The 12,568-nt window shown below is 35.0% G+C and overlaps 1 protein-coding gene across 1 annotated transcript in view; it reads right to left on the minus strand.

Moving 5' to 3' along the window:
- Positions 1–12,568, minus strand: part of MALRD1 (MAM and LDL receptor class A domain containing 1) — a 234,716-nt gene that overhangs the window by 127,271 nt on the left and 94,877 nt on the right. The window contains exons 23-25 of the mRNA XM_041489150.1: positions 11,750–11,963; positions 7,944–8,191; positions 5,067–5,364 (exon numbers count right to left, since the gene is read on the minus strand). Coding sequence (XP_041345084.1) covers positions 5,067–5,364; positions 7,944–8,191; positions 11,750–11,963 — 760 coding nt within the window. The remainder of the gene's footprint in view (positions 1–5,066; positions 5,365–7,943; positions 8,192–11,749; positions 11,964–12,568) is intronic.

Genomic DNA, 12,568 nt, shown 5'->3' on the forward strand with positions numbered 1-12,568 from the left:
ATATTACTTTATTCATTTCACATCCTTTTTTTCAGTCAATTGTCAATGCTGGCTGTTTTAAATGAAGCTATAAATGCTTTGTTATTTGATTAGTTCTGCATAGAGAAATTTTTTTTCCTCTTTTCAGTAGATCACATTATGCACTGAAGCATAAAATTTTATTATTCTTGTAATTATATATAAGTTACAAAAAGTGCCAAAGTTATTTCTATTTATGTGTCTGTAAACTTTTATAGATCTAATTATAACTGCAAAAGAGTGATATAAGGAATATCCTTTGGCCTTTAGAGTATACTCTAGAGTTTTCAACTATATTTCAAATGAAAATATTTTCAACAAATCTGATTTCCTGGTTATTCTATTACTTTGTATATATTTATTTTAATTATGCTGCTGACCAAATTCTATAAATTTTAAATTTTTTTGTGAAGGAAAAATTTGTACTAAAAGATTTAAAAAACAGTATGGAACAAAAAAAAACCCCACCAAGTAAAAAAAAAAATCCCAAAGAAAGAACAGAGAAACATCAAGACTGTATTCTTTATCATTTACTTTTAAAAGACAAGGGAAGTGTATGAGTTATGAGTAAAGAAAATTTTCCAGTGATATGAAGGTATTCAGGGTGATATAAGCTAGAAATAACTATGAATAATAGGACAAGTTTTTTGTGAAAGTGAACACAATGGGACTTAATGGGACTGTCCCCGTGTGTTGGGACTGTCCCCAGTGCTAGCTATGAACTAAAAAACCTTTCTGACATCAGCTGCCACAGCAAGGCATTAACTTTCTTACAATCCCTGTAACATCCAGCCCCCACAGGTGCATCAGTTATTTTATACAACTACAATGGAGATAAACAGTCACAATTTAGCAAATTAATTGAACCTTGAGTGGCTGCCAATGAAATGTGATGTTATTGACTTACACAGAATAACACAGTCCATCTTTAACAGGTTCTGGAAGCCTATCACTACCACTCCTAAAGAGTGACACAGCACAGTACAGAAACAGTTCCAGAAACACAAAAGCCCAATGTTCAAAATGGACAAAACAATCAAGGTTTTAGGATTTATCAGGAAAGAGAGAAAAGAGAAAAAGGATGTTACAATATCATTCCACTGGTCATGCATTTGCTAAATGCTCCACACAGACATGATTTTACCATCCCAAAAGAGTATAGTGGATTTTGTTTTTAAAGTCAGAAAAAGAAAAACATAAGGAATAGTTTCCATGTAAGAAATAAGTTGAAACTCCTTCAGTGTATAATGTTGCTTAAGGATGATTGCATAGAGAACAATATGGAGTAGGTGTGTTTGGCTGTTCACCCTTTTCGGTAAAAAGAGGGTAAAAACAGAGTTGCTTTCTCTGCAAGTGGCAGAACAGTACAACATGCTCCAAAAAATGAGAAGGGGGTTATACTTCTGAATGTGCTCCTAGGGAAACTAGGCTCTATACAGAAGGCAAATACATTAAGGTTTGCTACATGTCCAAAACCACATTTGGTTTGTAAGGTCACCTAAAAAGGAAATATTAGGAACATTAAGAAGAAGTATCATATATATTCAGCATCTCACTGACAGCAGTAGAGAGGATATCAAGTGAAATGGACCTTGATGTGATTCTCTGTTAATATTCCTATGTTCTCAATGTTCTCAAAGACATGTTCCACACTTCTGTGAATTGCTTTTAATTTGCTGAAAATAACTGTCTTTTCTACAAAACTGCAGTCAGCAGATACCAGTTCCCTAGTCTCTGGAATAACTTTTCTGTATTGTAGCCTGCTAATCTGATCAGGCAGCCCTTGGCAGCTGTTGTATTCCCAGGTGAATGGAAGGAGACATGAGCAGAAACACTGATGGAGGGATCTGCAATTTTATAGTCAGTAACAGCACTGCAGGAGGGAAGGGATAGAAAGAAGACAGGAAAACCAAGTTTAGAGAACATGGAAATTATTGTCAAATCCATGATGTCTCTTTTGTAAACAACTGTAAGTATAAAATATTACTCATGGATAGCTATTCCACCATTAACCTCCATGGCTGCAATGAGGCAGCCTAACTCACCATGGTGTTTACCACAGGCTGCTCTTTCTTCCCTTACCTTGGTGCCAGCAAAGCTCCTTCTCTTGCGTATTCTCACTCCTCTCTCTGGCTGCAATTGCTTTTGGGCAACAACTTTTCCCTTTCTTAAATCTGTTATCATGGGGATGCTGCCACCACCACTGGTGGGCTCAGCCTTGGCTTGCTGGGCTCGTCCTGGAGCCAGCTGGAATTGGATCTGCTGGACATGTGGGAAACTTCTGGCACCTTCTCGCAGAAGTCTCCCCTGTAGCTCCCTGCCACCAAAACCTTGCCAGGCAAACCAAATACAGAAACAACTGCAACTTTCACAAGGTTCAGTGTGGCCAGGGTCTCTTCCTGGGCTGATGTGGATACAGGCAGCCTTTTACACAAGGTAAAAATCTTACCACACTGCACAGACACAGCAACAGGCGCAAATAACGTTGTTAAAACAAAATTGTCTCTGCATTTTCCTCCACACAGTACCATTGTGACACAGGAGCAAAAACTAATGTTCATACAATGAAAATTTGATAAGGGCCAGCCTAAAATGATGTTTATTGTTTCTCAGACCCAGCAATTTAAGGGTCTCTCAGCGGCTTTGCAGTTCAGCATTGTTGTTGCTAAGCAGCATATTGAGAACAATCTACAGTATCCTGTAGTTTACAGGAAATTACAATGCAAGCTTTCAAAATTATTTTTTCTAGCTGTCCATTGTTCACCTCCTGACTTTAAACATTACTGCATGTTTGGCTGAAAGAAACAGCCACCTTAGAATATATTTTTGTTAATGTGCTGAATTTCAAGGTGTATATATAGAATCAGGGAAAAATTCTTCTGAATGATGAATCGGTGTCACAGATGGGAATATTCAATGATTCTGTTCGATTTCATCTTTACACTGCATTCACTGCCATATGACTCTATGCACAGAAATAACACGCAAAGACTCCTTAGTATACTTGTCTCACACAGTGATATGGCTCAATAAGGCTCAGAAGAATCTCCTCTGATATGTGCATTACAAATATTATCTTAGAGAAATAAAAATTTTAAAAGGAATTGTATTAGAGTAGATCTCGTAAATGACGAATTTATCTCTTAAAGAATAAATATTTTTACTTTCTTAGCAAATATACTCCCAAGCTGAAAACAAGAAGGAAACTTTGCTGCATGATCTTCTTCATCCTCAGAAACTTTTAAAAAATTGATCAATGGATATATGTGTTTTACTTTTGGTTAAAGTTTCCTTTGTTTCTACAAATAGGCAGATAAGTCTAGGGCTGCAGATTTTTGCAGCTGATCATCATGGCCATTTTAGCTGGTTCTATTTTAGGTAGTTGCATTATAGAGCACTTTTCACAACATCCACCACACATTTTGCCACAGTTAAGAGCATTTCTATGGGCAGAAGCAGACCCACTTACAGACAGTGATGGAAACAGATACAACTGCTAAGTATCAGATGTTATTTGAACCCCTCAGTGGGTCATGTAAACTCTTATCCTGGACAAGTAAAATTTGTCAATATAAAAAAAAATGGTTTGTTTTAAGGATGATTTTGAACCATTGCCTTAAAGCGTTGTGAACCTCTGAAGTTCACATAGTACATCTTATATGAGCAACATGAAGAAATCAGTCTCTGGAGGCTCTTTCCTGAGATTTTAGTATCTTTTTTATTATAAAACATAAAAGTGTTTTGGAACATCCTTTACCATCAAAACCAAAGCTTTTAAAGCTTCTAACATTGCCACAGGGACTTGCATTTCCCATTAAGAGGATAGAGTGTGAATACAACAAAAATAAAGAATCAGAATACTTGGCTAACGTTCCTCCTGGGGTAATGTTCATATAAAGCTGAACTTCAAAATACAAATCTCATTTGCAATAAATTTCCATGACTGTCTTGGCAAAAGTGAGAAGCCAATAGTACTAGAACTGGCATCTTATCAAAGAGGTGTCTGGAAATTTTTGCCCATATCTTTCCTGCTTATCTTGTGCTCAAAGTTCAGTGCAATTTCTTGGGTTTGATGTAGTCTCATCAGTGTTATTTCCCAATGCCTGAGCAGTGCTTAATGACATCCTAAAGGGGAAGGCTATTCATTAGCAGCAGTAACAAAGCAAAGTTGCTCACATAAATTAATGATCCATTCTCGTTGTAGTCCTTGACACTGGGAAATATTAACTTTGTTTTATTGATCAGCAAGACAGAGATGTGAGATAAAATGACTTTCTGCAGCCATGCAGGAAATTTGTAGTAGACCCAGGAACAAAATGCATCTCCTAAATTCCACTTCAGGGGGTTACATTTCAGCAGCTTTGTGATAAATGTGGAAGGAGGAAAAAGATTTGTCCTGTTCTGTCAAAAAGAGTCTCTCCTTCATCATTTGTGTCCAAGCAAATACTGCTAACCTACAGCAGCAGTGCTTTCATGACTAGCTCTTACCTTGGGGTTGTTGGGATCCATTCCCATCCAAACTGTACAATTTCTGGTAAATGTTTTTTGAGTTTTATTTCCCTAGTGCAGTAGGTGAGGACGGTGCAAATACTTGCACTGATGCTGGCACCATAGCACACAGGCAGAAGATGGATATGGTGCCTAACCAGTATTAGTAGCAATTCCTACCAGCCAAAAAGCATTTAAGCCTTCTGGCATTATTGCAAACTGTCCATATTAGCTCTGTCCCACTCAGTTGTTTATTCTACAACTCTATTTTACAACTTTAGGTAAAAAAATCCTACTGAATTAAGCAGGATATTGGCTAAGTGTACATGGCTGGACAAGAAGCTTTGCAGATTCACAACAGTTCACTCAATTCCTAAACAACTATTTCATAAAATGATTTTATTAGAATTTCATGGGCCGCCTAAAAGTGTTGAAATTTCTGAATGTCTTTTGCAAGATATGTATACTATTTCTCTTTTGAAGGAGAGACAAAGAAACCAAAATAATGCTGCTATTCCTTCTTTACAGACTATCAAAGACTGTCCATAGCTGGAACATACCTGTTGGAGGTAGCTTTGTGGGTTCTGCTGGTAGAAACTCCTGGGATGGTAAGCAGTCCCTGGAAAATGTGAGGTCATCAAGTGCTATGCCATCTTTGGGACCTTCTCCAGCTATCCCTTCAAAGACAACTTGAAAATCTTCATCTCCATCTCCAGACAGGGTCAGTGCCTTGCGCTGCCAGAAATTTCCCTGGTTTCCAGTAAGATTAAGGAGAATTTTTTCATGTTTCAATGTAGTTCTCTGGTAGATAATCAATGATCCAATGTGAGCTCCATACATATGATAATAGAAAATTATCTGTAAGCAAGAACAAGAGCATAAAGTATGCAATAGGTGACTTCAGTCAAATTCTGCTATTGTATTTGTCTAATTCTTAAACTGAGCATTACTAATAGCATCCAGAGTAGTCATTAATTTTACTCATTGAAAAATAATTTAATCAAAACGCAACAGAACAACTTACTGCTTGCAATTCTTTAACAATTCCATAAGCCAAAAATAGCATTAAAATATTCAGCAGCAGATCTTGCATCCCTTTGAAGGACTCTTGCGAACAACTTACTGCTTGCAATTCTTTAACAATTCCATAAGCCAAACTTCAAAACCAGCATTAAAATATTCAGCAGCAGACCTTGCATCCCTTTGAAGGACTCTTGTATTTAAATGTGAAAGAACTAAAATGTTTCTTAAAGAAACAGAGGAATGGAGTAGTGCCATTTACAATATAGGAAACAACTTCCATTTACTGAACAACTTCTGGTTAAAAATGTGTTTAGGTAGACTATAGAATGTGCAATTAGAAAATAATCCAATCTATAATGGGAGCTAAACTTTTACATGGACATATGCAAAAATAATCCCAAAGACACCTAAAATATATAAGAGGTACTTGGATTAAGAAAAAGTGATTTATTTATTTTTAGTAAAAATGAGGAAATTTTTAAATACAAATGACCAAATACATACATACAAATATCACTGTGAAAATTCTTCATATTTAACTGCACTCTCCGTTCTTTCCTGTCTTGTATTTCTAATCCTTTTGAAGATGCATCTTTGTTTCTGAAAATCTTGTATATAGACAAGATATTTTTATTCATTTGTCTTTTTATAGTTACTGCTCTATATTTGTTTTCTATTCATAAAACTCATCCAATTGATGTAAATATTCATTTTCCAGTTATTTGAAATGGTTTAAGATCCCATACTAAATCTGTTGTAATATGATGAAGCATTTTCTTTTCAAATAACCCCTAGGAAGGAGTAAAATAGTTCAGGGGACTCTTTGATCTTATAAGATGAGGTTTCAGATCTTGACATATTTTTTTCCATTCATACAATTTCCTATACCAATAATTGCCCTTCCTTTGAACATTTGTCTATGTGCAAGTTTCAGAACTGCTCAAAATCTGCAAAAAGTAATACATCATAAATATGACTGACTACTTCAGGCCACATCATGGATGTCAAGAGTTGGGTCTGCACAAGGTGCACATACCTGCAGGTTTTTGTAAATAATTTTCTATGTGATAAAAGAAACATTTTCCCATAGTTACATTTCAAGCACTTAATTGGATTTAATGTGTGATACGTAGCAGTACAGACGTTAACATATCGTTCTCAGTTATTCTGCATTTCTTTACATATGTTTTTTCTTCATAGAAGTCAAAAAGTGGAAGTATTTTTAGAGCATGAAACCAGGTAATTCAGAGGAAGAGATACTCATAAATATGATGCTAGAAGCAGAAGGTTGAGATCTCCATGTTTCTGTAAGCAGAAGTTTTTTAGTATATGTATTTTAAGCAATACAAAAATTAACATGGTTCCAATTTTGAAGATAATTTTATAATGGCTAGATTAAATTTTGCTACTGAGTATCATTATTATTCAAGTTTTCTTTTGAATCATAAATCAAACTCTTTATGTTCAATACTTCCTGACTTTCTTATCTATAAAGAGTTTGTAGACTTTTCAGAGAGAAGTATTTCAGTAAAATGAACTGGTTAGAAATGTCAAACATAAGCAGAACTCTTTCCAAGTTACAGATAAACTACTCAGGAATATTCCTCAGGAATAGTATGAGATAAATTAAACTAGAGGCTCATGATTGGGCGTTTTGCACAGAGATGTCACCTGCATAGCCAATGAACTGTTTAGGACTATTTCAGTCTAAGACCACCTTCATTTGATGAGCATAATTCTGTGATCACAAAAACAAAATTATCCTCTTGAGAGGCCTACTTATTAGATGTGTAAAGGTAAACTCACAGTTTCAAAATAAGGCATAGCTAAAGTTTCTCGGATATTATATTTTTAGCAAAGACTATAAAAGGTGTATGAAAACGAGGACATTTTTTATTCCAGGTTTGCAAAGAAATTTTCAAGCTGAAGTCACTGCAATGTGCTGTGATATTTTGGAAGATCAAGGCTTACACTTCTCCATTTTCTAGAGAAGAGCTGGTAACAAAGCCTTCTGTTATACATCCTTCCTTTTGTAGTTATGTTCTTTGAAAACCAATTGTTGCTGCACTTACACACGCTTTCTCCATAAAATCAGAAACCATTAAATAGTTGTTTGTTACTTTGGGTGAGTTGCATAAGACGTTGTAAATCAGACACTGCATTTTCTGGCAGCTTCATCTGAATCTCATGGAGTACTTATTTACTTGCAGAATAACTCTTCTCCTGCAGCAAGATGCATTTTTTCTTATGGCTAAAATGAAATAAGATCTGATCCTAATTTCTCTACAAAAGAATGGGGTTTTTTTTTCTCAAGAATTATTTCAGTAATCATCTTTAATCATTTTAGGAATACATTCTTGGTGCAATCTAGAAATCAAATTCTTCATTCCTGCTACTACCACACCCTCACATACCTTGCAGTTTTTATTCTTTCTGCTTAAGACAGGACTAAAAATCCTAGCTTTCTGTCCTGGTAGCTGAAAAAATGAACTCTTTATAAAAATATAATGACCAGATGGTTCTTGCAGTGTATGATCAGTAGCTGGTCCTGTGCCCAGTTTTGCAGTACTGCTAGTTCTGAGGTGCCAGTCGAAATCATCATTTTCATCTTGCTTCCATCCACAAAGGTCAAACTCAAAATTGCAATGCCCAATAGATGCACCTGAAATATATTTGCCACACATGAAAAGAGATTTATTTTCAAGTAGTCAATTAAGTACATATAGTGCAACCTAGTACTCCAATCTATGGGGGGAAAAAAGCTTCATTATAAAAAATAATAGCCATGTATCTCATTCAAAAGAGCATTTTGAATATTCTGGACTATAATATTAGGATAAAGCTACTTGAATATATGTGAGTCCAGTGCTTTTTTTATTACAGTCAACAGGATCCTTGGTATAAATGTAACCAAATTTAGTTAACTATTTTAGCTCCTTAGGGTCTTAACTGGCCCCCCATAGAGCATCAAAGACATGCACAGAAAACCATCCTCTGTATGAAGGAACATGTTAAGACTGGGTGAGAACAGGAAGAAATGCCTCTATCTAGGGAACAGACACATCCAAAGGAAAGTACTGAGCACCATAAAAACACAGCTTCTATATAAACAGACACAGACAAAACATAAATGTGGGTGTGATAATCTTGAGCTGAATTGCATACAAAGTTAGTTTACTTTTGCACAAGTCCTCGATTCACTTGTATTTCCTTAGCCAGTATAGAAACATAGATAAATTGTGTTGGTGGTGGATTGTGTCCAAAGAAGGGTAAGGGCCTGGGGCCTGGGTCTGAAGAGGAGCAGCTGAGGGGGCTGGGGGTGTTTGGAGAAAAGGAGAGTCAGGGTGGCCGTATTGCTCCCGATAACTACTGGAAGGGACGTTGTGACAAGGTGGGGCTCAGTGTCTTCTCTCCAGCAATGAGTGATAGGAGAAGAAGAAAGGACCTCAGGTTGCACCAGCAGAAGACTAGGAAAAATTTTTCATGGAAAGGATTGTAAAGCATTAGAACAGGTTTCCAAGGGAAGTGGTTGAGTCACCATCCCTGGAGGTCTTTAGAAGCCACATAAATGTGGCGCTCAGGGACATGGTTTGGTGGTGAAATTGGTAATGCTAATAGTGGGATTTAATGATCCTAAAGGTCTTTTCCAACATAAATGATTCCATGATTGTCTACATATCTCATTAAGTTGCACTTAAGGCCTAGAAAATAAGAAAGCTGTCATAATTTTGGTTGATTTTTATATGAATCAACTTGCACATTCTTTACAAATTTTTGAATCTTGAATGTCAAAACAGTCAGGATGGTGAGTAAAGTGTCCACATAAATTAAGTCAATTACATCATTCCAGAAGTTTAATTTCTGTATATTTTTCTCTATATACATCTTTGAGTTCATTATAATGATTACCAAGGAAGAGTAAAATTGCTGAAATAAGCTGGAATTTCAGCAGAGACTTCAAGAAGTTTTTGATTGTGCCCTGAATATTCTTACTATTATTGCTGAAAAGGAAAGTGCCTTGAAGATAAATTTAGAAACAGTATGTATTATTTTGTAGGACAATATCAGAAATTACAAAATGTCTCTTCCAAAATGTAATCAAAATCAGAGACTTTTCTGAGGTCTGATAAATTTCAGTCACTTGAAAGTAGTTTTATTTAACTGAAAGGTACTCAGAAGCACCAGTAATCAGGCTAAGGATATAGAATCCATGGAATCTACACATGGACCAAAACAGGAAAGACAGCTACCTCAAAAATTTCAGACTGAAATCAGATAAAAATTTTTTTATTTGAATTTTAATCTGTGAATGTCATAAAGTAAAAAAGTTAGAAAATTTTTCTTAAAAGTATGAACTGCTAAGCAAAACTAGCTCTCCTTTTACCTCTGTCAGCAAATATAGTGCCATCTGAAGTAACAATTAAAACCAGCCCAGACCTAGTATGTGAAATTATATTATTATTTTTTATGAAAATCACAGATTGTAAATTAACTCAGCCGAATGCAATAGCCCATAACATTTGTCCTAACCATATTTTCCAACTAATTTAGTTACTTCATATTTCAGGATCATTCTTAAAGAAATTCCTTCCATTATTTACAAATACCATCTTGAGTCAATAAAATTCATGCTTACAACAGACCCTTTCATTTTAATGACGTGTTTTCAAGAATCAAGACCTTAAGGCACTGATATCCCTGCTAATGCTGTACATATTGGGTATTGTCTAATCTAAGTTTAGATGTCCTTGTAGGATCTCTATTGTCAACAAAGAGAAATATTCATATCTACAGGACAACTTCTTTAATCTAACTCACACAACTGATTTTAAGTTGCATGAACTTCAGCCTGAAAAAAATTTACTCCACTGACGAAAAAGAGAATTTAGGCAGCCTGCTTAGAAGCTGAAGTTACTGCAGATGACTGTGCACTTGCACATTAAATGACTCCTGTGCTTTTAATGCATCATAATGCTTCACTGTAAAGCTTACAATCAAAATGCAGTCAGGAAATATTTTTAAAATTATTTTGCAATTTTTTTCCTCACTTAAAAGTAATAATAAAAAACATGTTAGAGGGAAGCATTCACTGTATGGGACTGTTTCAATTCATCTCTTCCAATGGGAAATTGGAATAAAATCCTTATTATAGTGGTTGCAAAATGAAATCCCATTAGTTTATTTGAATCCTTTTGCCCTTAATGATTCAATTTATATTTTTCTGATGATATTTCATGGGAAACACAGATTATGCAGAAAACTCCCCCCAAAAAACAAACAAAAAAAACCTAAACAAACAAACAAACAAACCCCAAAAAACCACCCCATTAATATTTTTTTTAAAAATCAGAAAACAAAAGTCAAAGTTTGAGAATATTTTTTAACAGAGTAATTGCAACTTGAAATACTCTTCATTTTTAGTTGCAGAAGATCTGAGCTGGTGCCTGTATAGGTTAGTTATGTACTATTGCTGGATTGGAAATCATTGAGTACTTGAACAGTATGAAAATAATTTGCAAAACATGGTTCCTTTGTCATGCACCTAAACTTTCGTAGGATATCAGCATATCTTTGCTTCAAAGAATTGTATTCACTGAGAATTTGATAAACTGAAATAATATTCTCAGTAAAAATGAGGCAACTGTTAATATGTTACCAATCAATGGAGACGTGATTGTGTGAGCATTTCCCACATTTGTAGTAGTAAAAGAAGTGTTAATACCATATATTGTGATTCAGAAGGAGCCATTTGATATGAAACATCATTCTTTGAATCAGATATTACATATGCTGCTTCTTGATATGTCTTGTAAAACCAAAACTGTACAATATTTAGATTAAAATAATTTGCTGAGACCTGACAACCCTTGAAATATCTAAGGAGGTAGGCTCCTCGTGTCCCAAAGGTATTATGCTTCAATTTTTTTTAGCTTAATACATTCTTTTCATATGGAAAGCAGGATAATTTTATTCTGCTTCTAAAGACAGCTGCTTTCTGAGTTATTTTAAGACATCCATTAGCAGCTCTTTGTATTTTGTATCGTGGATTTTTAAATTAAATAATAATAATTAAAAATCCTTAAAACCAAGGAATAGAATTAAATTATTAACTTCTTGTTAGCTTTCTTAGCTGATGAGTTGTCAAAAGTATTTGAGTATTAAAAATTCACAGCAGGCACAGTTATTTATGATAATTATATTAAAAAACTACCTTACTTACTGCAAATACTAGGGCTTTCATCTGAGTTATCTTCACAGTCATTTACAAAATCACACAGATTATTCTTTGGGATGCAGTACTTGTTGGCACACATGAATTCCTCTGATGTGCAAGGTTTGTCTGAGATTAGCAGAGGGGAACAATCTTCAAAGGTAATATCATCCACTGCCACGTCTCCCATGTAACTGACACCATGTTTTGCCCTGAAAATAACCTAATAAAAATTACAGAGCTATTACAGTAAGCCACTGATAAGACAGAGAAAAGCTTATACACACAACATGAAAAGAACAGAGACTGATGGTCCTCACAAATCTTTTAATATGAAGTGGTCAGTTCTTACTGTCAAAGCATAATTCTATGAAATCGTGTACTAGAGTTGGTACAGATCTGTCTCTGTAGTTATTGAAGGACCATCTTCTAACATAACCAAGCACACAAAAAAAGGAAATTAATCATGCCACTCAAAGAGATACTAGTCCTCACTCATCCTAAACAAATAGAAAAGGTTCTACCAACTTCTGCAAAGAAAGTTTGAAAAAGACTGGTCTGCCATTCATCATTTAATTCCCATGAATGTAAAAATAATTTTAAAATTTCATTACAATTCCAAGACATACTTATCAGGAAACGTAACTCTTTTAAAAATGTGTTACTGACTATCCTTGGGGATTTTTGGTTTTTTTAATAAGTCTACAACTAAGCAAGTATCTCTAAGAGGTTTGGGAATCTGATCTGATTTCAAAGCAAACATCACACTCAAGATTCTTCTTTCAAAATCCAGATAGTTTTACTTACTGAGCACTAAGGAGAAAGAAG

Source organism: Pyrgilauda ruficollis, unplaced genomic scaffold (genome assembly GCF_017590135.1).
Source record: "Pyrgilauda ruficollis isolate IOZ18807 unplaced genomic scaffold, ASM1759013v1 scaffold12, whole genome shotgun sequence".
NCBI classification, from domain to species: Eukaryota; Metazoa; Chordata; class Aves; order Passeriformes; family Passeridae; genus Pyrgilauda; species Pyrgilauda ruficollis.